We start from the raw sequence: 25264 nt of genomic DNA on the forward strand, positions 1-25264 counted from the left end.
CCTTGAATGAGGAATGGCACCCCCTGGCAGGGGTCGGTCACAGACAGCTGTGACCAAAATTCACAGCTCCGAGAGAGATTTCGTGCGCTCCTCACCACCACCCTGAGGGAGGCCTGGTCTCAGAGGGGAAGCCACCTCCCCGAGGCCGTACCGCCACCGAGCGGCTGAGCCCACGTTCCAACTCTTACCTGATGCCCAGGTCCAGCTGGGGACAGAGACGTGCTGCCTCCCCAACAGATACCAGCCAGACTTCCCGGGACTGAAACCAGCACCTGTGCCCCTGGGCTCCTCTCTGGGCAAGGTAAGCATCACCAGGCAAAGCCTGGACAGCAACCCCCAAGCCACAAACCCCTCAGGGAGCCCAGGAACAGTCATCCCCAGCACAGGCCCACAGACAAGGGGGCTCCCTCCAGGAGGGGCAAGGGAAAACTTCCTTTCCTCCCACCTCTCAGAGGTAAACAAGCCTCCATCCTGATCAACAAGGAGGTGACAGGAAGAAACACACAACAGGAGCCCGTCTTCCTTCCCTGACTTTCCCTCCACCCCTCACCCCCAGTGGAGGGCTAGGGGCCCAGCAAGGACTTCCCGGGGCTCATCTGGGGGCTCCTGGTTCCCTTTCTGCTCCCACAGGGGTATAACCAGGGAGGGAGAGCCTCCATTCTGGGGACAAAATGGCCAGGGCCCAGGGTCTGCCCTGAGTGACATGTCCATTCAGCACCTGAGTCGGTATCAACACTGCGAAGTGGGGTCATGGGAGTGCCGTGAGGGTGAGGAGGAGGGGAGGGGGGAAGTATCCTAAGCGCCCGTCAGGCACAAGCTCTTCCCAGCCGAAGGAAGGAGCAGGGAGAGGAAGACGAACACCACACACGAACCCTGTTGTCCAAGGGCAGCTGGGAGGACAGGTGACCTAGCTTCTTGTTTGAGTCAACTCCCTAGAATGAGAGTATCTCTGTCATCGGGAAGGCGGCTTTCTCTCCTAGAGGCTGTGTTGGTGTCCCGGCCCGTCTGGCCGCCTGGCCTCTCCTGAGGATACCCTGCCAGCGGGGCTCACGGAAAAGCCTCCCCCCCTGCAAACAGAGGCCAGGCTCACCGCCAGAGCAAGCTGCCAACCTGTGTCCTTTCGGCCAGCGGCAGGGAGGGCTGGTCAGAGACTCGAACCATTTATTCTGGAACAACACCCTCCAAGAACACCAGGGGAGCTTGACGGAGCAAACATTTAATAAGTTATGAGATACAATTTACAGTCGGCATTTGATTCCAGTTTCGCTTCCACGTCCCAGTTTACAAAACCTGTGGCCCTTTCACGTTAGGCTTCGGGCTGTTCCGGTGTCTAAGAGGTGGGCTGTGGCCACCACCTGCCCCCTGCTGCTGCATCTTGGTGATGGTCCCCTCCCCTCGCTCCCGGTCCCACCCACGGATGCACCCGTGACACTTCCTCAGGATGGAGCCGCAAATCAAAAAGGTCTGCCGGCCCAGACCACACCGCACACCCGGGCCCTGAAGTCAGGGTGCGGCCCCGAAGGCTTTCACTTTATCCTGAAGGCAGCTCGGGTCTGCAGAAAGGGGTGCAAAATGTCTCACACCCCGTTTCTGGAATTTGGGCCCTGCACACTGCTTTCCAAACAGCCTCGGATGACGCGGTCAGGGCCAAATGTATACAGAGCCCCCGTCAGCTCTGCAGCTGTCACTTGTGCCCAGTGACAGAAGACCACCGGGGAGCTGCTGCTGTCCCTCCCACGCCCTCCACAGCGCCCTTTGAGGCCAAAGGTCAGCAGGAGTTCCATTCTTTCCGATCTACAGTTATTTTCCAGAAGTGATCCCACGGCTGACTGGAGGTGGGTGTGGAGTGTTCTGCCCGGTGACAGGCCTCTGCAGATGAGGGCGGTGACACGGTGACCCACCTGCGGCCATTCGCACGTGCTGGCAAGCCTCATCAGACTGACAAATGGCCGGAGTGTGTGTTAAGAACAAAGGCTCGTGTTGGTTAAAAAAAAAAAAAAAAGGGATCTTTGGCAGGAGGGGGCTGCTTGCCCCAGCAGAATTTCCTCAGACCCAGACACTTCAATGGCCTTTAAAGACAAAAGCAAAACGTAGCTGCCAAGATGGGCACATGTTACAACTTTGCAGGGAAATACTCAGCAGAACGAGGGGAAAGGCACTAGGAAGCATGGAGGCCAGTCTGCCACCATGTAGCCGCTTCCCTTTGAGACGCGTACAAAGGCCATGGAGCGGGCAGGGGTGTGGAAAGGAGTAGTGTTGAAACAATGGCGCCTGCCTAAGAGCCTTTTATGGGGTAGGCTGCTGGTCCTCTTCTAAATGCCAGCCTCAATTAGGTCGCCTCTTTGCCCTGTCCCTGCCTGCCAGTCTCGTTTCACAGATGGGCTAGCCAATTTCATTCTTTAGAAATGTCAGTCTTGCGAGTGACCTTGGTCTGTCTGCAGGGGGTGATCTGTGCCAGCAAGAGGTCGGATCTGAACCGAGTATGCCTGGAAATCTTCTCAGCTCATGCATGAGTATGCATTTCTTAAGAGTCCCCAGCGCGTCCCTAAAGAGTCAAGTCTAGGACTTATTTCTCAAGGCACTTTAGAACGGCAATGTTTTCGGGATGGGGTTTCAGACCCACAAACAGGCTGGAGGAAAACTTTGTATAAAACTAGTTACGAACAAGCAACAAAAGCAACCACCAGAACTCCTCCCAGGATCTGACGAGAACTGTTTTAAGGCACCGTGACATGGAAGGGACTGCCAGGGATGTGTTCCTCTCCCCACTTCACGGCCAGAACGTAATCTCCCTTCTCCTTGACGACATATGTGACGTTGTATTGTTGATTGCCCACGTGCTTCATGGAGACCTCTTCGCAGGGGGTGGTTGGCCCATGGACACCGATCAGCAGCATGTTGGAACCTGGGAGGCAAAGAAAGGTGGTTACTCCGTCAGGATGCATCATGGAAGGCAGAGGAAGGGGAGGGGAAATGGGAGCCAAAGGAAATATACCAACTATTGCCTCTTGAGATTCTACAATGACGCTGGAACCTCTGAGAGGTGAGATGGCAAGGCAATTACAAGCAAAGACTCAGAGCCTGATGGCATGAGTTCAAATCCCCGCCTGCCACCTCCTAGCTGGGGGACCTTGGATGTGGAACTTCGCCTCTCTCTGCCTCAGCTTGCCCATCCGTAAACAGGAGATGATGCCAGCACCTACCCCCTGGTCTACAGAAGTTGTATGTGAAGCCCTCAGCTCGTAATAAGGGTTATGCAAGTGATGGCTACTCTGATCTCATTTATTCTCATTAGGAACTTAAGGAAGGTGACTTTATTATTCCCATTTTAGACAGCAAGAAACTGACATTTAGAAAAAGATTTAGTAACTTTCCCAAGATCACATGGCTCAGTTTGGGGAAGGGAGGGAGGGAGGGGGGAAGAGAGAAGTAGTGGAGCCAGGTTTCCAGCCCAGATGTGCCAGATGTCAGAACCTAGGCAACTAACCACTGACACCCAAATAAATACCCAAGTTCAAACTGCAATTAAGCAATTATTGGCAGAGAAGGGGCCGGGTTACTGATTCAGTCTGCCCATCTGTAATGGGGATAATGCCACCTTTCCGGTCTACCTTGAGGGCATTTGAAAGAATCAAAAGTCAAAAGAGGAAAATCATTTGAAAATATTAAGTGCAGGAGAGTGGAGTAATGAGCAAGGTTACTTGTAAACATTTGGGGTGCACGGGCAGGTGGGCACTGCAGGGAAGACTAAAGTTAGCAGAGGGTCCTTAGCCCGCCTCCACCCTAACCCTCGAGCAGGACCAGGCTACCTACCAGCCTTGCTGCAGTCCACCAAGAAGGAGCTCTTTTGGCCCACGAAGGCCTTTGAGAGCCCTGCCCCTTTGGAGGTCACCTTGCTGGCGTCTGAGGATGCCTTGGGGACGGCACTATAGCAGGTCTCTGTGGATGACCTGGTCACGGACTCCACCAGAATGGACGAGGTCTCGTTAGCAGAGCCAGGGCTGACCAGACGCTGGCCTAGAAGATGGGAGGGGGCAGAGGGAGGAGTTAATGGCCAGAGCAGTAGGTCCTCTCAGCTAGAAGAGGCAAGTGCCCTGGGTAGAAGCCCCGGGAAAGTCCCTGCACCCTGACAGCTGGATCCCAAAGCTACCGCATCCCCAACACCTGAGCTAAACATTACCATCTCCCCATCTCACCCCCATAATGTCTTCCAAACCCCTGGGTCCCACCCCACACAGCGAGGCAAACGACAAAGCCTGGAAATCCCTCCCACATAACCTCGTGCCACCCTGCAGAATTTACCTCTTTTCCACTGAGATAAAATACTCATGTATAAACAGTGTAAAAGCAATGTTATATGTTGGGGAGAACATATGACAAAATAACAAAAAAGATTCTCTCTGCCTGTGAGAGGATGATTTTTTATCTGAATCTTTTAATTTTTCTGCAATGAAGCTATACTACCCATACAACAGTGAACCAAGCAGAGACCTGCGGAAGGGATTTACCACAATATTTATGATGATTACCTTGGGCTGTGGGCTGTGAGGTGTTTTTTTTTTTTTTTTTTTTAAGATTTTGTTTATTTGACAGAGACACACAGCCAGAGAGGGAACACAAGCAGGGGGAGTGGGAGAGGGAGAAGCAGGCTTCCTGCGGAGCAGGGAGCCCGATGCGGGGCTCAATCCCAGGACCCTGGGACCATGACCTGAGCCGAAGGCAGATGCTTCATGACTGAGCCACCCAGGCACCACCTGTGAGGTGGTTTTGACTGGTATTTTTTCTAGTGTCCTGAAGGAGGCCCATTTTTGTAAATGTAATAAAACCTTTTGATTATTTTAAAAGTGAAGGTTAGAAATAAGGGTATTTTTCAGGTCCCTATCTAAACAAATACGTTAAGATATCAAATATGTAAATATTTTTTTTTCTGTTAGAAAAAGAAAACATGATTTTTTCAATTTCTTTTTTTGTTTGTTTGTTTTTAAAGATTTTTATTTATTTATTTGACAGAGAGAGATAGCGAGAGCAGGAACACAAGCAGGGGGAGTGGGAGAGGGAGAAGCAGGCTTCCTGCCGAGCAGGGAGCCCGATGTGGGACTCGATCCCAGGACCCTGGGATCATGACCTGAGCCGAAGGCAGACGCTTAACGACTCAGCCACCCAGGTGCCCGATTTTTTCAATTTCTACACTCATTATTTTGTAGGGGGATGATGCTACACACACCCACAGGCTTCTAAAGATGTTTACTCCCCTGGCATGTCCTACCATTTCTTTACATTCAAGATTCAAAGTAGATTCAGAATATCTAAAATTACCCACAGTTTACTGCTGATAATCTGATAAGACACGCTCCATAGAAAAAAGAATAACTTCAAAGCTATTTGGTTGTTACCTGTCACCTTGGCCTTGAATGGACTGCCCACAATGTGGTTGGGCCCGCCATATTTGACGCCAATCAGGTAGCTTCCAGGAGCCATGGGGGTGTACATGACTTTGTACCCTTCTGGGGTCTCCTGGCAATCCATTTTAACTTTGGACGGGCCTTCAATGGTGACAGATAATGTCCCTGGCCCTGCTCGGGTGGTGTTGATGAAAAATTCAGACTGGATACCTGGGAGAAAGGAAGAGGGAATGTCGTATTGGTTTGAAGGGATGGGGGGGGATGTGGTCTGGGGAGCTTTCCCAGGGGCACTGAAGCAGTGAGGGGGGGACACACAGGTTCCCCCACAGAGAGGCGGCCTCGGTGGTGGGCGAACCCACCCATACCAGCTCTGAGCTCCTGGCACAGAGGGCCTCCCTTTCCAAGGCAGAGGCAAGAGTGTGGCTGACATTTCGCCCACCAGCACCAACCGCCAGGACACCCTGTTCTCACCCCTGGGCAGGCACAGTGGCTGAGGGCAAGAAGCCGGAGTCTTCATTGTCAGCCTGAAATGCTGTTTCAGCTGCCGGGGGCAGGGGCGGGGGGCGTGGGCCCCTCTGACCTTTCCTTCTTCCCCTGAGTGGACTTGGAGAAGCCGAGCAGGCCCAGCATCATCTTCTTCCCCCACAGGTTCCTTGCCCCAGTCACCACGCTAAAGACCGGGGCAGCTGCTACAATCTGCCAGCCCCCCACTTTGCCATGAACACCAGCAACAAGAATAGGGCCAAAACAGCGGCTCCTGCTAACTGAGCCATACTCGCACCGCGCGGGCTCCAGGTCCCACAGTAAGCATCCTGTTACGTGCCCAGTGCTTCCTGTTTAACAAATAACAGAGGCTCAGGGAGGTTCGGGCACTTGCCAGGCAGCGCTATGAACTAGGAAACTGGTAGAACCGGGGTATGAACAATTCCATGTGGCCCCGGAGCCTCTTGCCCGGCCCACAGGGGACTCCTGCACGGACGTCCTGCCTTGTGACGAGAGAAAAGCTGGGCCGACCAATGACCATGGCACATTCGTGCCTGAGCCCAATGTCCTGCAGAAGCCTCCACTCCTTCAGGCCCGTTTCCCGCGCAGACAGGGATGAGGTGGTCGGTGAGGGCTGCCCGCTACAGTGCCCTCTATGGGCCATCCCTGGCACAGCAGCCTTGCGCAGGGCAGAGCTTTTTTTCCAGAGCCCTGGATGCCGCCCCAGCTGGGAACTATTTGGGTTTAATTATAGCTCCCAGGCCAGAGAAAGAATTATTGTTCTGGCTATCAGTAAAACAAAGGCGCTGCTATCTTGCAACCCCCAAACACAACCCAGCTGCTTCTGCAAGCTCCTGAGGCTCCTGTCCCAGCCTGCCCCCGCCCCCAACAACCCGATTATCTCAACCTTGTTTCTACACCATGCAGGCAAGAGCTAGGCTGTGCAGGCAAGGGAGGGGTGGCGCGCGACAAGGGACGGCATTTCCAGGAAGTAGCTGCAAGGCGACGATAAGGAAAGATATTTTTAAAGCGAAGATGAAAAGACCCGGCTGCAGGGGAAAGAAGCTCAGCGCATTTTAACAAGTTGCTCCCTTCTCGAGAAAGATCAAGATCCGTGAATCCTGGCCTGGAGGGCCTGAAGAGACAGGGGAGATGAGGTGGGAAAAGAGAAGTAAGGAAGGACAGGCAAGAGATACCTGGAACAACCTATTGGGTGGGCTCCCTTCTTCCCATTTTACAGGAAGTGGAGGCCTGGTAAGGTCAAATCCTTTGAGCTAAGTCACACAGCTTGGGAATGGCAAGACTGGGATTTAAACACAAGATCCGCCCAGTGTGGAGCTAAGGCACTTGCCTGAGAAGTGAGGAGAAAGAAAATCCACGTGCAGGAGTCCCTCTGCCGACTGCTTCCAGCTAGAACCAACACGATACCCCCAAACATCTCCGGGCATGGCAGTCTCCCCCCCCTGCAAGCCCCCATGTGGCTAATGCATGTCTACGGCAGCCCTACTCCATCGTGAAGGTGGGCGAGGGGGCAGGGGAGGGAAGGAGGCTCTTCGGTCCCACCTCGTGCACACTGGGGTTCTTGGAGCATTTTATCAGGAAGACTGGTCTTCCAATCCAGAGCATCGAGAACCCCCTGGTCTAAGGCCCAACCTCTCAGCTCCTCGGCAAGCAGACAGTCCCAGCCCAAATTCTCCACATTCCCCTGCTCCTGAACCTGCAAAATGGACCATTTAAAGCTCAAGCCAAGAGATACAACAAGCCCACCCATAAAAACACAGGGAAGTTTGCTTTATTCTGCAGGTCAGGATGCCAGGCCCTCCAGCAGCCAAGCACAGACACCTTTTCATTCCATGCACACTGCAGCTGTGTAATCCTGGGATGGATATTTGGGGAAAGGCTCGGAAGCAGGAGGGCTAGAAAAACAAGACGTCTTCCCCTTGACAAGAGCAATATTTACACAGGGTTTGAAACCGGCATGCTCTGTACCTCTCCCTCCTGGCTGGGAGTTTCCCCGTAAGACTGGCTCCTCTCAGTGGCATTCGGCTCTTGCACAGCACAGCCTGAAACCCAAGCGCCCAAGAAGGCATGCGAGCAGCCACGAGGCAGCATGAGGCCCCGAACGCAGCAGGTGTGACCCAGCAGGAGGGTCAGGTGGCTGCCGGCAGCTGCGGGAGCCCTCAGGGGCTGCTATGGGACCCGGACCAAGGTGGGCGGGGCTCCAAATGCCGGGAAGACCCCGCCCCCCGTCAGGCAGGTGGCTTGCCAGGGTCCAAATGCCTGCACTCCCGCCTGGGGACTATTCCAGGCAGCTGGGAGAACAGAGGTCCTGGTCTAGGATACTCTACAAAGTGGGCCACTAGGTTCACTACCACTGAGTGAGCCAGCCACTTAGGCAGCGAAACTCTGGGGTTAAGGACACAGGCTTTGAGGTCATGGACGGACTGATGCCTGGTTCTGGCCCCTCCCAGCTAAGTAAGCTTAGGGAGTGACTCGACCCTTCTGAGCCTCACTTTCTTCATCTGTGAAATGGAATGGCATAGGGTGAGGTGTTACCATGCCTCTTATAAAGGGCAAGCTGCTGGCCCACAGTTCCGTGTGGAGCCGGACCGGATGGGTCTCGGGAGTCCAGAAGCACTTACGCCACCCCCGTGGGTGGTTCTGAGGCCACTGCTATGACCAGAGCTCGGGGTGGCATGCCAGCCTGTCAGTGACGCCTGGACCTGGGCAGGGCCCCTCGGGCCACTCAGGACACTGGCTCCCTAGGGCTGGATGCCAAGTAACCACAGCCACCCGTCTCCTTGCCCACGTGAGGCGGGTCTGCTCTGTCCAACTCACCGCATCGGGGGAGACTCACAAGGGACTCGAGCCGGGACTGGACTGCCTTCCAAAGGCCCTTGCAAACCGTGTCCCAGTGCGCCCATGTCTACGGACGTGCCCTGCAGAGAAGTCTGAGTGGACAAGCTCCCCGTGCCGGCACTCTCCGTACCAGTCACCCACCCCGCCTCGAGGCTCACGGGATGAACACTTACCGAAGCCATTACAAAGGGCATAGATCTGTGTTTTAACACAGGAAGTTCTTTAAGATGCCAAATGGAAAACGTACAACAGCACGAGCACCAAGACTATTTCTGTATATTAAGAGCCAAACTCTATGTCTACCTTTTTAACAAGCCAACTAGCTAAGCGACCATGCACGAGGACGACAGATACAGGCAGTCGGAAGGTCCTCCCCTGAACCACCGGTGGTGTTCCCTCCTGGGTCTAGATGGAAGGAGGGAGAAGCAAGGAGACGGAGCCAGTTGCATTTATATCCACCCCTGCTGCCTCTTTCACAGTCAAATGTACCCCATCCATGGCAAAGACTAAAAAGATTGTAACGAGTCCAAAAAGCTCTAGAATTCTTTGCCACCGTCTTTTCTCCTCCTCCCCAAGGACCAGAAACTAAAAGGGAGAGATAGACCGTGACAGGTCCTACTGCAGATTCAAGGTTGTTTCTCTGAGCCCAGGACTGCTGAAGGAACGGAGAGCAGGAGACCTCCCAGGAGGCCCGTGACACACACTGAATCCCCTGCAGGCAAAGAAACCCTCAAAAGCAAAGACAGGGCGCTGTATTCCCTCACAATCAGTGTCCTGGCCCTGAAGTCAAGGCACTTGGCCAAGGAAGACAGGGGAAGCAGAGGAAATAGTAATGAGGTGTGATAATACAGTCATCAAGCCCTTGCTCCAGACTTATCTTGGGTCAAACCACATGCCCCAAAACAACTCTGGGGATCAAGAGCTCCAAAAGTGTCCATCACTGCAGCTTCCCCGGGACAGTGCAGGGAAGGCTTCCCGAAGCCTGAAGAGCTCCTGCTGGCTGAGCCCTGGAGTGGGCTCAGTTAAAGATGAGAGGCCGAGGTCGTGGGTTACCTGTGGTGCCCCCCTCAAGCCCGGCACCATAGGCAGACACCAGGGCGGGGTTCCCTGCTTGTCCGGGCTCCCCGACGCGCACTTTGAAGGGGCTTCCAACCACGTGGCTCCTGTTGAACTTGACGTCGATCGTGTGGATGCCATTCTCATGGGGGATGAAGCGCACGGCATACTTGTCTAGGAGAGTGAGCAAAGTACAGGGTAAAGCCAAGTATGTGGACACCACTGAGCAAGGTGAGGGCAAAGGACGGGCAAAGGCCAGCCTGAAATGGTGAATTTTAAATCATTAATAAGACCACAGCTCTACTAGAAGACTGGCACCCAATATGTTGGATTTCAAAACCAGATGGGCCTATTTATGTGTCCCTCGTCAACCCTTTGGGAAAGGCATCCAAATCTCAAATTCTAGGTTTCATCCTCTGTGGTGTCTGCCTTGGGACAACACTTTCTTTTTCTTTTCTTTTTTTTTTTAATATATTTTTTTATTTATTTGAGAGAGAGAGAGAGAATGAGCCAGGGGGAGGGGCAGAAGGAGAGGGAGAAGCAGACTCCCCGCTGAGCAGGGAGCCCCACGCGGGACTCGATCCCAGGAACCTGGGATCATGACCTGAGCCAAAGGCAGACGCTTAATCGACTGAGCCACCCAGGCACCCCTGGGAAAACACTTTATGAAAAACTCACTTCTCACTTGGCCCCTTGAAGGGAAAAGAAATGGTTCCAACTGGCATTAATGCTTCTGAATTAAGCTCTAAGCTACCAACTGCCCCGCCCCCCTCCCCGGGCAATGGCCAGATTTTCCACAGGGTGTTTGGGTCACAGCATGTGGCAATCTGTTCACTGAACAGACACCAAGAATATCCATCCATCATCTCTTCCTCCTTGAAGTCCTCCCACCTGGGATGCAGACTGCCTGTTCTCCCACCTCTCCAAATGTCTACCTTCACTGTACATGTCGCAGGACACACAGCAAATGCCTGATGAAGGGCAGTGATCACAGGGCCCTTCCTCATGCATCGGGGCCCACATTCAATGTCGCTTCCTCTGAGAAGCCCTCGGGCCTCACCAAGGCAGGAAGTATTTTTCTCTCCTCCTCCTTTATCATTTGGTTCTCGGTTCCCCTGGGGTATTGGTGACCCTCTGGGGTCCTCCCCAGGGTACTACAGGCTTCCGGCCAGGTCCCCACTCCACTCTGAGCTCCTCTTTGAGGGCAGGCATCATGTCTTCCTTAGCCTTACCGTCCTGCCAAGTCTCTCACACTTGATAAATGTTCACTGGCAAAATGGCTCATTAAAGTTGATAGAGGTCAGAGAATTCCGTACGTCAAGGGAGCGGGCAGGAAAATCTTATGCTAGTAAGCATGCTGGAGCCCCAGATTCTTTGAAATTTACAGATGAACATCAATTAACTTTTCCCTCAAAGTGAGGTCAAAGAGTACTTATTTGTGTCATAAGGTCAACAACGTAATAAAAATCTGTAAGATTTTGTTAAACTAGGAGAAAAAAATTACAATGAATAGAACGTGAAGGGAATCTGAAAAACAACAGAAAATAAAGCAGTATTTGTTGAAAAGAAAAGGAAGGAAAAGAAAAGAAAAAAGGGAAGGCTATATCCCCAAGTGTCTTCCTATCCCTGGTAAATGTTTATGCCTTCATGTGTACTCAGTGCCTGGCAACAGCAGGAGAAGGGAATCTGAAGGCTGGCTGGCCTCGGTGCGGCCGATGAGCCCTCCGAGGGGGTGCACGCTTGCAGACATGTTCCTCGGGGAGGCGCAGATGCCGGGGCCTGCCCACCCGCCTCCGGCTTACCTGGCTCCAGCTCAGACACGTGGCACTCCTCCACGGCTCCGGAGGGGCTGTGCACCTTTGCATCAATCTTGCCTTTTGCCCCATTCAACCTTATAGCAAAGGAGGCTGGCTGGTTAACTTTTAATCCCGATTCCTGGGAATTTAATACATTAAACAGGTTACGGCCCTTGGTGTTCCTGCTCAGTGGCACACACTGACCCGACCCGGGACTCCAGGGGACGGTTCTCATGCAAAAAGGCCCAGAATGTTTATCCATATAACATCTGACAATAGAAGAGCAGGTGCCTTCTTCCACACTTCTAGCTTTAAATATAAGACAGCAGAGACACACGTCGGCGGCGTCTAGCACCTTGGTTCGGGCTGGAAGAGATGGTTACTGGATTTGGAGACTTAAGACTATCCTGCCCAACAGAACTATAATTTCCATATTTCAAACAAGACCTGGACAGCCAGAAAACCCAGTGTCTTCCAGGTCAAAAAGAAAGGGCCCTCTTTTGAGAGGAGCCTGGCGACTGACAAAACCATGTACTCACCAACATGAATAACGTTTTGTATCATTGCTATTTTTTATCTCAAGGGTAGGAATGGAGATGACTTTTAATAAACTCGTAAAAGACTATACACGGTTAAGAATCAGCAGGACCTGGAGTGACTACCATTTCCTATGTGTAAGTAAGTTGTTCAACCTTTGAGTCTCAGTCTCCTCATCTATAAAACGGGCACAATTACCGAATCTACACCAGAGAGCTATTGAATAAGGATGAAATGAAGTGATGCATTCCAAGTACTCAGCGCAGGGCCTGGTCCATACACAGAGAAGCTCATAAAGGTCAGCTTATTGTTAAATATTAATATGCATTTAGAAGTTGTCTGCACCACACTCCCAGCCCCCACCCACCCCCAACAAAAAGAAACACAACAAAAAGAAGGCTACCTTTCACTATTCACTGGATCAGTTTCACCCTCCACACTCTGTCCTGCAAACTACAGCCTCTCCCAGGAGGAGGGGATTAGAGGTTTAGATGCTTAAGATATTTTAAAATTGGCCAGTCCTGAACCACAAAATTTTACAAGTTAGCAGTTTTGTGGTAAACTTGATGGGACAGCCACTCCTCAGATGATACCTCAATGTGCAATCGAAGGACGTGGGGGGTCTTGTTAAAATGCAGATTCCGATCCAGTGGGTCGGAGGGCGGGGGGTGGTGGTGCGGGGAGCCTGGAATTCTAGTAAATTCCCAGGCAATGCTGAGGCTGCTAGTCCCAGGCCCACATCTCAGTAGCAAGGTACTAAAGCTGCATCGCCTAATTGGTAGTCACACAGGGGACTATATTTTTTAAAATTTAAACCAATCAAATTAAATAAAATTAAAGATTTGGTTCCTCAGGTACACTAGCAACATTTCAAGGGCTCAATTGCCACAGGTGGCCAGTGGCTACCATACTGCACAGAGGAGATATGAGACATTTCCATTGTTGTGGAACATTCTATTCCGCTGTGCTACACTAGAGGTTACAGACTGGGGCGAGAGGACTGCACACAAAATTCAGGAATCTCCGATTGCCGGCTCGCACCCCCTCCCAACATCCCCTCCTCCACAAAATGCCAGCCGACTTCAATTTTCTAAAAAGTCTTAAAAGCAAGACAAAACAATACATGCCTCTCTATTCCTAACCAGCACCAGATGTTGGCGTGCAGGCCTCCAGCAAATCGCCGATAAATAATTTACATATCACTCGGCACCAAGCGACCCGGGAAAAAACGGGACAAAGAGACACAGCCTGCTGCACACTTATTCAAGTATTTACGACCCAACGGTGACGAGAGGACTCTACAGAAAAGTCTCCCGGAGAGGATTTCTCCAAACCAGGTTTCTGGGGGACAGAACCATTTACATTACCTGAATCCGCTTGCCGCTAAATCCTCAAGAGGGAGATAAACGCCTCAGAAGATCTGAAAGAAATCTTCGAGATGCATGAAGGCAGCTCTTTGCCCTCAACAAATGCCGGGTTTATCTCCCTCCACAGGTTTTAGTTAAGTCGGCCACAAAAGGAACTTCTGTTAAGAAGCCTTTAAATGAAACACAAGAAAAACATCTACACCACAGCGACCAGTTAGCACCCTTGGGACTCTCCAGGTGAGGCCTCTTCAATCTGCTGATGGCGGTTCTGCTTTGGGTTCTGTCTGGGTTCCCTGATGTTTGGAACAACCAGCAGTACCAATTCTCCTCAGGGAAAGGTTAGAATCTCAAGTGTAAACCAAGTGCATGGAATTAGAGCCAATGAGAGCACCAACGTGAGATACAGGATTGGGTTTCATTCATTATTTTCAAGAATGGGGGCCGGGGCTGGGTGCAGCTGAAGGCTACTGAGAAATCCCATTTATCAGAAATCAGATTTGGGGATCCTGGTGTGATTTTGCAACTGAATCGCTACTCCTGATTTCAGACACTGAATTACTTTTCAGTGTCCCGGGCAAAGACACAAAGGCATCCCTAGTGGTCTTAGTTTGGCTGCAGGCTCTAATGCAACCTTGAATTCGATAGCCTGTTGAGGACAGGAGAAAAGTTGCATTTCCTGGCATCTCAACAGATTGGACTGTGTAGCCACTTGGCATAGTGCAGGGGCAGGGATTCAGGAAGCCACGGTTAAGACCACGGGTTCTAGAGCCCCAGAGACCATCACTCCGCCCCATACTAGCTGGTTTCTGGTAGCCGTAACCTCTCTATATCTCAGTTTTTCCACCTTTAAAACGGGGTCAGGACAAACCTACTTACCAGGCTCTTGCAAGGATTTAGTGAGGTAATACTGATAAAGTCCTTACGTAGTGCCTTGCACACTTATAAATAAATCATCGTAATAAAATCAATCGCAATTGACTTTCTGGAGGGAAAGGAAGCCTGAACTAGCAGGCAGAACGTCACCAGACTCTTGGTCTGGTGTTCGTTCTGTTTGAAAGCCCTCCTTATCCCTTAACCAATTATTAACAGGCCTCCTTTGTTTCTCTGGAATAAACATTTAAAAAACTAACTTGTTCCCAAACATTGAGGTGTTTTGTTGACTGTGGCTCTGTTTCTGTTGGCCCCAAGTGTCTCCTGTCCTAAACGTGTGTGGGGGGGTGACTCTGCCATGGGAAAGGTCCTCTACAGTTGGCAGCATCTGCGGTCACACTGGGATGGGGCCCTTGGCACTGAAGGGACGATTGAAGCGGCCTCAAGAGTCCAGGGTTTCACTAGTCGGCCTGTGGCCAATGAGATGGATGCTTCCTTGCGTCTCACCTGAAGGCTCATAACAGTGAGGCGGCGGGCGTCGTCAGAGGGCGCGATGACCGGCACCAGGTAAGGACTTTCAGGGATGTGCTCGTCGTTGAACTTGATAGATACCTCATAGTTACCTGTGGGGACAGGAAAGTCCCATCATTTCAGAGATTCTGGGAAGGAGGTTCCAGAGCGGCCTCTGGCTTCCTTCCTGGGACTGAAATGCCTTCCAAGAGCCCCTGCCTCCCCGATGGCCTGGCTGGTTGGTTGGTTGGTTGGTTGAGGGCAGGTGACCTAGCTGAGGTTGAGCCAATATGATTCCCTTAGTTGGGCAAGGGCTGAGATCCTTTTTTTGTTTTTTAAAGATCTTATTTATTTGAGAGAGAGAGAGAGAGAGAGAGAGAGCATGCATGAGTCGGGGGAGGGGCAGAAGGAGGAGGAGACTTCGCCAAGCAGGGAACCTAATCCCAGGACCCTGGGATCATGACCTGAGCCGAAGGCAGACACTTAACTGACTGAGCCACCCAGGTGCCCCAAGGGCCAAGATTCTTAACCTGGGTCCACAGGGCCTCCCTAAGGGCCTGTGTATAGAACTCAGGAGACCCAGGAAACTTGAATGGGATAAAAAATTACACCTTTACTTTCACTAACTTTAGGCTGAAATTTGGCACTTTCTTTAGACTGACTTTAGAAATGTCAACAAGAAACACTAGAAGTATACATTAGAAATACTTGTGACTTTGTCACCAACAAAGATCACAGATATTTCATATAATGCATTATTTGTTTCAGGGGTACAGGTCTAAGGTCACAGATATTTTCATGTCACTTTACAGTTCTATATATACCTTGACATATCATTTACATTCACCACTACTCTGAAATTTAGGTTGTTAACAGACCATCACCAAATCCTATGATTTAATGTATTCTGGAAAAATGTGTATATGTTACTGTGTTACACATTCCCTTGAAGATTTTGATAACTCCATTTTAACATACCTGATTTCTTTTATAATCCAGTGCATTTCATATGTTTCAAAACATTATCCTGAGAACAGTCCCTATAGGCTTTTTGCCAGATGCCCAAAAGAGTCCACGGCTCACAAAAGGTCAAGAACTGCTGCTTGAGGGAGCTCAGATGCTGAAGCCACTCCTCCAGAGCAGCCACAAAGCCAGTGGCCAAGGATGGGCAGAGAGGCTGGTCAGTAGGCAGAATAACAGGGCTGCATGAAAGCATGAAGCAGAGAGGCCAAGAGAGGACCAGAGAACCAGACTCCCTGCCCCCTTGAGGCCTGACTGGATTTCCTGCCATGGGTTTTCTAGGAGGCGCTCCCACGCACCCATATAGATAAACTCCTTTTTCACTCGAGCTAGCTCGCCAGGCTTCCATTCCCTACAACCTAAGCATCCCCCAACAAGGAACACGTCCTCAGTTGGCCCGTGATTACATACCAGGCTCCTGGGCAATGTAAGACACACCGCACGATCCGTTTTTATGGTCATCGAATGTAATCTCGGCCTTACTGGGGCCCTCGACGGCAATGGACAAGCCACCAGCACCCGCTTCCCGGGTCCAGATGCTGAACTCGGCTGAAGCAAAGAAACACCTGGTTCGTGACCGAGCTCGGGACACACTCTCTTCTTGCTCACACACACGATGCTGGGTTATGTCTGCTCCCTTTTCTCTTTCTTTAAGCCCAAGCAGAGCCCCAAGGAAGGGCATCACTGATGTTTTTGAAGAAGCATCACCCATGAGAACATGAAGTTCATGGGAAATCAGGCATCTCCAAACACACCCAACCGAGGCAGGAAAAAATGAGAATGCTCAGTTTTGTCCCTACAGATCTTCCCACCAGCAACCACCACTACCATTGGTTTTGTAGAATTCTAGCGTGTTCCACCGAACGTCAGCGCTGCAGGATGTTCTGCAAAGAGCTTCATTAGTCTGCATCCCTCTTAGATGCTCACACACACAGTCATTAAAGGCTCTGAGGGGTCCCTCAGTAAGAAACCTGTTTAGCTTTGGATAAGTGAGCAATTCCCAAACATGTGTAGCCACAGAAGCCTTGTTTTAAAGAATGCCCCTTATTACCTACCACCATCAGAATCACACATGCTGAGAGTCAGTCTCTGGAACAGGGTGGAGAACGAGGAGTGCTCACACCGCCAGGCTCCTCTTGTTCTTCTCAAGTACCAAGCAACACCCCCCCGCACGCTCACCTGGGACCCCTGCTTCTCCTCTCTCCAGGCCGGGGCCTCCCGCGCGGACCTTGTGGGCGCCCCCCTCGCCCAGCGGCCCCACGGTGAACTGGAAGGGGCTGCCGGTCACGTGCTGGCCGCGGTACTTGACACTGACTGTGTGAACGCCCATCTCCTGGGGCACAAACCGGACACAGTGCGAGTTCTTCCCCACGGACACAATCTCTGCCTCAGTGATGCGGCCAGAGGGGCTGGTGACGTGGGCCGACATGTCACTGCTGTTGATTTCTGAAAGGGGGCAGGAGTTTGGGGGGAGGGAGGGGGAGAGAGCAGAGTTAGGGTGAGGGACCAAGGCAGAGCAGGCCATGCAGGGCAAGCAGCGGAGGGCAAGGCGGGTGCAGCCTGGGGGGGTGTGGGGTGCTCAGGCTTTCTCCCATTCAGGCGGGATGCCTACCCTCCTGTCTCCCTTGAACCCTGGGGTGGCTGCAGCCACCACGGAGACGGCAGGGCCCCTCCAGCCACCCAGTGCAGAGAACGTTCTAGGGACAGTGACCCTACCCCACCGAGTACTTTTACAGTCTTCCTGACTGACCCTAATTCCACACAGCAGTTTCAAACCAGAGCCTGGAGCTGATAGTGACCGCAGGGAAATAAAGCCTCCAACAGCTTAGAGCTTTCTAAGCCAAAGGTGACACGTGCCCATCTATCATGCTCAGAGGGGCTCTTTTCCATTGGGAGGTAAGGGCAGAAAATTCAAGAACCGTCACCCCGTACTTTCAAGAAGCCTCAGCATTTCTCTGAGGCAACAAGACAAAACGCATTTAGAGAAAAAGGTGAAACCCACGTTGGTCACAACTGCCAAGGGAAACCATGCGTGAGCCAAGCGTTGAGCAAGTCAAATACCAGAGGCCATGCTTTCAGAAAAGTGGCGCCTCCGGTCACCGACACCGGGACGCAGACGGCGTCTGCCGCACCCGAGGCGCTCATGCCATGCCAGGGACCGTGCCCGCACTGACGTGGTGGAGACCGGTGCACCGCATGCTGGGTGACCACGTACTGCCATCACCTAGAGCCACCTGAAGCTGCACTCGCCAGCCCTACAACGACCTGGGCGGAGCAGCCATGACTTTGAGCCCTGAGGACAGAGAAAGGAAGGGCGGTTGAGGAGAGGGTGGCCCCACACGGCCTGGGTCCAGAGGACATCTGGAAGCTGATGAGCCATCCTCCATTCTGACGACAGAGGCTCATTCAGGTAACGAGGGGGGAAAGCGAGTCTCACCCAGAGTTAGCTGGCACCAAGAAGGACCCATCAGAGCAAAGAGGAGCCAGGAGCTAGAGAGACTTTAGGGAAAGAGTAACTGACCTGCTAGGTCCTCAGGAAACAAACAACTTGCAAAATGAGGAAAGTAAAGCAGATGAAAACACAGTCCATGTCACTAGTGACCCGAGAAATGAAACTGAAAACTGGGTTTTTCCATCGGATTGGTCAAAGTGAGAAGGAAACACAGTGCCCCGGGCTGGTGGGGAAATGGAGAAATGGGCACCGATCCTTTATCACCAGGGCAGTCTGCCGAGGTGGGGCAGCAAGCACAGCAGCCGCGCCGTCCCACCCCGGGGCGTCCATCCGACGTACAGACGGCCTGAGCACACGGTGAGAAGCGTGCGCCGGGCGCCGGAATCCAGGGATGGAAATGAGCGTACAAGGACTGAGACCACGCAGCGAAGGACAGTGCATCAGGACACGGAATGGAATCTGATGTAGTCATTAAAAACATGATGTGGAGGGGGCGCCTGGGTGGCTCACTTGGTTAAGCATCCGACTCTTGGTTCCGGCTCAAGTCACGATTTCAGGGTCTAGAGAGATCGAGCCCTGCATCGGGCTCCGCGCTCGGTGCGGAGTCTGCTTGTCCCTCTCCCTCTGCTCCTCCCCCTGCTTGCTCTCTCTCTCTCAAATAAATAAATGGATAAAATCCTTAAAAAAATAGGATGTGAAAGTATCATTTCTGATGTCAAAAGACGCCCAGAATACATTATGTGAGAAGTGCACAAGTGTGATCAGAAAGCGAGCCCATGTGTTCATGAGGCTGGAGGCAATCAGGGTCCAGCTCTGTGCCTCACCTGTGAACCCACAACCTCCCTGGCTGATGGGAGATGAGGTGACACTTCCTTTCCCCAGTCTGGAACACCTGAACTTTTCATGATCACAGTGCATCATCTCATTTTAAACATTTTTTTTTTTTTTAAAGATTTTATTTATTTATTTGACAGAGAGAGAGAGACAGCGAGAGAGGGAACACAAGCAGGGGGAGTGGGAGAGGGAGAAGCAGGCTCCCGGCCGAGCAGAGAGCCCGATGCGGGGCTCGATCCCAGGACCTGGGATCATGACCTGAGCCGAAGGCAGACGCTGAACGACTGAGCCACCCAGGCGCCCCGCATCATCTCTTTTTAATAAGTGATTCTGTCTGGACACTGCAGTAATGAGGCCTTCCCCACATTCTCACGTGACAGCGGTGCATCCACACGGGAAGAAGCCGCTGAGGACTGCGGAGGAGGCCAGGTAAGTAAGTAGACACAGGGGACGTTGGGAAAGAGGGGGAAAGTGGTGGTGGAGAAGTGCCCCCCTCTGCGGATCACACCTGAGCATCATCTGAAGACTACTTCGATTTTCTGTCCCCATGGAATCTGTGCAACACAGCGTGTGCCAGCTTCTAGGCACAGGACCCTCAAAACCTGCACTCACGGTGATGGCTACCTATCTATCTGGCTATCTATCTATCTATATCTGACACAGAGAGAGAGAGAGAGAGCATGAGCAGGGAAGGGGGGGAGCAGCAGAGGGAGAGGGAGAAGCAAGCTCCCCGCTGAGCACAGAGTCCTACGTGGGGCTCCATCCCAGGACCCTGGGATCATGACCTGAGCCAAAGGCAGACACTTAACGGACTGAGCCACCCAGATGCCCCAAGGACAGCTCTTTACAGAAGGAACCTGGGCCACATTCAGACAGACCGAAGGGTCCATTTACACCATTCATGGCGAAAAGGCTGGATGTGGCCCACCCACCCAGTCTCCATTCTCATTATAGGGATGGAAGAGATGAATCGAATATTAGAAGGATGCCATTGGGCTGACACCTCTGAAATACTTCCAAATATTGGCATCGACAGGGCCAATTCTCTCACTGACATGACTCTATTCAACAGACAGTAAATTCAAATCTGAAAGCTTATCTGTCTTCCCCCCATGTGACACCATGAAACAATTTTCATCTGGAAGAAGAAAAAGGTCAGGTAAACAGTATTTTTTCTTGGATGGGGCTCTGTGAAAATAGTATGAAAAATATAAATACATACATTACTTACTTACAAATCGTTACACCCACAGAGCACTTAGTATGTCTCCTAGGCCATACCCAGATATGGTTTCCAATGGTGCTCCCTGCCCTGACCCCTAAGGTCCTCATGCTCACCTGGGATTTTCAGGTTCAGGTCACAGATGCTCCCGACAGTGGCCACAGACGGGGCCCGACTGGTACGAGTGATGCTCTCCTTAACTCTCCCCTCCCCGCTGATCTTCACGGTAAACGGGCTCCCTGCAAGAACCGAGAAGGCCCTCGTGAGCAGCCCAGAGGCTGAGGCACGGCACTGACACAAAACCCAACCATCACATGGGGAGGGGGGAGGGGGGAGGGGGCAGACGCACCAGGTACGTGCTCATCAGCGAACTTGGTGGAGACAATGTAAACGCCAGGCACAGTGGGGAAGTAGGAGACCTTGCAAGTGCCATCTTCCAGGTCCTCTGTCTGGATGTCCACTTTGCTGGGACCTTCCACTGCCAAGGATATGCCACCATAACCTGCAACACAGAAGCCCACGGCTGACGGCACCACAATTCACTGGGGAGGGGGAACCCGATACACGCAGAAAGAATGGAAATTCAAACTGTTTTATTTCCAGACGGCAGGAAGACAGAAATGGCAGGTAGCCCCTACTGGAGAGCTCCAGGCAGAGGAGCAAGAGAAAGGCTCTGAGAAATCCTGTAACGAAAAACCCTGCTGAGCGTGGCTCTGACCACACAACTCTTCTCTCAAGGATACCTATTAATATCCCACGGAGCACCTGTCCTACAGAACCTGCTGGGGAAGACACTCTGGCCACATGCCTCCGAGAATGGCATGTATTAATCACCAGCTGCAGATCTGAGAATGTCAATTTTTAAACAGCCCCCAGGTACCTCCAATGTCCAACCAGGGAGCCACTAAGGGAGCAGATCCAAAGGTTTAACAACCTGAAGAATCAACAGGGAGCAGCAACCCACCAGGACCAGAAGTTCTCTAGCCCTCTCCCCTGGGACTGGGACTTTGTCCGGAAGCCACCAGTATGGCCGTGACTCAAGAAGGCAGAAGACAAAGATACGGCCCACGTGGCATAGTCTGAGGAGGCCAAACCCAATTCAGACCATTTTAAAGAGGAAACAGGAAGAGATTCCACATTTCCACGAAAGCACGGCTCAGCTGACATGATCCTGGCCAGCTGGCCCAACCTCCTTTGCTTGGGATGAGCCCAGGAGGTCCTGGAAAGCGGCAGATGGTGGTGACAGTACACATCATGACAGAGAGATCTGTGACTTGTTTTTGGCTCTGGATTCAAATGCCAGGAGCAGACGGGCTATTTACTCCTGTTAGTCTCAGTTTCTTCTGCTAGAAATGCAGATAATACCTACTTCACTGGGGGTTGTGGGGCCTAAATATTGATGCAGGTGCAAGGACCTACAGCTTGAAGGATGCTCAGAGAGAAAGGGGAAGTGGTAGGATGAAAAGAGAGCAGCCTGAGCCAAAAGAAGACCATTCCCTCGAGCCTTTCCCCAGGAGTATCTCCACATACCTGCATCCCTTGTGTCCACAATGAATTCAGACATCTCAAAAGTACGGCCCTCTGACAGGCCACGGCCATAGACTTTGGCTCTGCGAGCGTCACCAATCTCGGACTGGACCACCATGATGGACACGGGGCTGTTGGCCACGTGGTTGCCGTTCTTCTTGATGCTGACCAGGTGTTCGCCCACCTCCCGGGGGATGAAGGAGATGCCTGCACCAGAGCACCGATTGGGGTTGGTAAGGTTGGGCGACAGGATGAAAGAGAGGAAGCAGGAGGGAGACACACTTGCAGGAACAGAAATAGGACTTCCTTCCTGACTGCCCAGCAGCCCAGAGCATCCAAGAAGATGGTCAACATTGCGAGGCAGAAACACACTCGGACTCTTATCACGTGTGAGCCAGAAGGTTGATCACATCGTACTCGCGTGCGCTACAGGGTCCGCAAGGACAGGACTGGAGGAACGCCCATCTCCCCCCCGAGCCCCGGCCAGGAAGACAGCTCGGACTCACCGATGTGGTTGTTGGGAAGCCTCTTGAGGAGACAGGGTTCGTCGCGGCCGGACGGCGCCTTAATGCTGGCGGTCAGGGTGCTCAGGTCCGTCTCGCTGATGTCGAGCAGGAAGTCGGCAGCAGAGCCTAGCTTCACCTGAGAGCACCGTCTGCTGTCGTCTGGGAAACACCCCCCCACCATGCAGCTCCTGTTACGTGTGGTCTGCCCGGCTCTCTGGAGCCCCCAGTCCACATGCCATTTACAGAGGTGCACGCGAGAATGAATGACTCCGAGGTAAGTGAAAAAGCCCGCCTGGGACAGTGAACAGACCTAACCAACGCTGAGTGCTGGCTCATGTCTGGGAACTGGCAGGAGACTTGAGTCTTCTCGGACCACTTTTTAAAGGAGCCTTTGCCAGCGGGGGGCACGTGTCACCTGCCTGCCTTGGGCACTCCTCACGCTCCACACGGGACTGCTGACTGCTCCACACACAGGTCTGAACACCTCGGGGACGAGGACCTCGCCTTTCGTATTTCCTTTATAACCCACTGACAGCGCGATATGAACACAGCGAGCACAACAGACACTGGGAGTGTGGGCTTCGAATCAGGTAACCTGGATCTGAGTCCCCGAATACCCACGTATGAATTTGGCTAAGGCACTATCTCACCCAGCGTCAGGTTTTCCATCCATGAAATGGAGATGAAATCTATCTAGTAGTGATGCTGAAAGGCATCTTTACGTCATTCACGTAATATCTAAATGCTTCTGAGGGCCTGCTATTGGCATGCTGCAGTCAGACTGGCACAAAACAAGGGCCCTCTGAATGGTACTGCTTGCTTTCCCTTGGATTACCAGCTATTGGAGGAACTGGGCCAGCCCAAAGTTGACTTTGCACCCCAATTTCTCCCCAAGGACTCTGCGTGAAACCTACACTTAGATGCCTAGCCTACTGCCACTGGTTTAATGGGGAGGGAGGCTGTCGGGGCAGCCATACCTCCCCCTGCAAACAAGCCAGGTAACCCTACCTGTGATCTTGGCTGTGAAGGGGCTGCCGGGGATGTGCTTGTCGTTGTACTTGACCAGAATGCTGTAGTCGCCAGGCAGGGTGGGCAAATAGGTCACTGTGCACGTCCCATCTTTGTTGTCGATGCAGCTGATTTCAGCCTTGGAGGGTCCCTCGATAGCCAAGTCTAGGCCACCTGTGGATGGGAGGAAGGTGGGAGAGCCTTTAGAGAGAGAGTGTTTCCTTGGGGCGCCGGGGTGGCTCAGTCGTTAAGCATTTGCCTTCGGCTCAGGTCATGATCCCCAAGGTCCTGGGACTGAGCCCCACATTGGGCTCCCTGCTCAGCGGGAAGCCTGCTTCTCCTTCTCCCATTTCCCCTGCTTGTGTTCCCTCTCTCACTGTGCCTCTCTCTGTCAAATAAATAAATAAAGTCTTTAAAAATAAATAAATAAATAAAATCTTTTTAAAAAGGACCACAAACTTAGAAGTCTCCATGGTGACAAGGGGCATAGGCATAGAGCTTTATCTGGAATTGGCAGTAACTCATGTAGTCTTCTAGATACATGTACACGTGCAAAAAAGAACAAAAGCAAAAACACCATCTACCAAAAAACATGCTTAAGTTTCAGGCAAGTCACAAAAAACATCTCATAGCATCGACCTGATTTTTAATCAGAACACAAAGGAGTTCAAAAGTTCTGTTTTGGGTGGAGAAAGAGCAGCTCTACAAAGAGATTTATAAGAAAAGAGAAGACAAATGCTACCATTTAGCAGTCTTATTTTTAAGAGCTGCCCTGGAACTGTGTCCACTCAACTCTCCAAACGGACGGCCCGAAGCGTAAAACCCACATAAACCACACAGTACCTTCTCCTGCATCCTCGGTGACGATGGTGAAGGTGGCCGTTTTGTTGGCCACTCCGTACACCAGGCCTGGACCATATGCAGAAACGCTCCCACTGTTCGGGTAGTTCACATAGAACTGGAGCGGGCTTTCTGGGTTGGCAAAGAACACAAAATCAAGGGGGGATTCATTGAGGGGGGAATGCATCCCTTGGACACCTGGTGTCTTTAACATTCCCCTAACAGCGGGCAAGGGCGGTGTCTCCTATGCAGGGGCAGAAATTGAAAGGAGATTCCAGGAGAGCTGACCATGCTGGGATACCCAAGGGGTCTATTCGCGGTGCACAAGAAAAACAATCCCAAGGGTTGCTCCAGATTAGAAGGGGGCTCAAGCAGGATTGTGCAGCTCAACTTGACCAATAAGGGAGGAAATAGCTGACCATGGGGAGAAATGACTCACTACTGGACAGAACACAACTGGAGAGGTCTTTTAGGAAAGCCATTTGCTGCGCCTTTCAAAATGTAAAGCCTTCTGAAGGCCCCTAGTAATCTAAACCACAGTGGTCCTTTCTCCCCAGCCCTGTGCAAGGACTTCCATTTCCAGAGTGCTCAGATCCAAATTAGGAAAAGATTCCAGTGTCCGACAATAGGGGGACAGTTAAATAAACATTGGTCTCCAGGCAGGTCATTAAAAATAATGAGGGAGGGGGTGCCCAGGTGGCTCAAAGTGTTTGACTCTTGATTTCAGTTCAGGTCATGATCTCAGGGTCGGGAGATCGAGCCCTGTGTTCGGCTCCATGTCGAGTGTGGAGCCTGCTTGAGATTCTCTCTCTCCCTCTCCCCCCGCCCCTCCCCCCCTTGATTGCATGCAAGCAGGCACATGCGCTCTCTCAAAAAAAAAAAAATGAGGGAGATCTTTGTGTATTAACTTGAGAAATTATTCATAATGTTCCACATTAAAAAGAGAAAAAAACAAGTTGCTATATAATATTAATA

The 25264-nt window shown here is 51.9% G+C and overlaps 1 protein-coding gene across 7 annotated transcripts in view; it reads right to left on the bottom strand.

Moving 5' to 3' along the window:
• Window positions 1-1200: 1200 nt before the first annotated feature.
• FLNB (filamin B) overlaps window positions 1201-25264 on the bottom strand; it is a 141809-nt gene continuing 117745 nt past the window's right edge. For 6 of the 7 annotated variants that reach the window (XM_045862084.3, XM_045862083.3, XM_045862082.3 and 3 more), the window contains 14 exons: window positions 24293-24421; window positions 23450-23623; window positions 22442-22600; window positions 21939-22142; window positions 20758-20910; window positions 20525-20647; window positions 17080-17346; window positions 16312-16449; window positions 14878-14993; window positions 11603-11735; window positions 9798-9974; window positions 5394-5612; window positions 3814-4017; window positions 1201-2905 (listed from right to left, as the gene is read on the bottom strand). In XM_045862084.3, the coding sequence (XP_045718040.2) occupies window positions 2718-2905; window positions 3814-4017; window positions 5394-5612; window positions 9798-9974; window positions 11603-11735; window positions 14878-14993; window positions 16312-16449; window positions 17080-17346; window positions 20525-20647; window positions 20758-20910; window positions 21939-22142; window positions 22442-22600; window positions 23450-23623; window positions 24293-24421 (2384 nt within the window). In that variant the 3' untranslated portion in view covers window positions 1201-2717. Of the gene's footprint in view, window positions 2906-3813; window positions 4018-5393; window positions 5613-9797; window positions 9975-11602; window positions 11736-14877; window positions 14994-16311; window positions 16450-17079; window positions 17347-17388; window positions 18194-20524; window positions 20648-20757; window positions 20911-21938; window positions 22143-22441; window positions 22601-23449; window positions 23624-24292; window positions 24422-25264 lie in introns of those variants that run through there. The other variant, XM_045862086.3, reaches the window with a different exon arrangement.

This window comes from Mirounga angustirostris, unplaced genomic scaffold, assembly GCF_029215605.1.
Source record: "Mirounga angustirostris isolate CCGP_5_RB_7025 unplaced genomic scaffold, mMirAng1.0.hap1 SCAF_1, whole genome shotgun sequence".
NCBI classification, from domain to species: Eukaryota; Metazoa; Chordata; class Mammalia; order Carnivora; family Phocidae; genus Mirounga; species Mirounga angustirostris.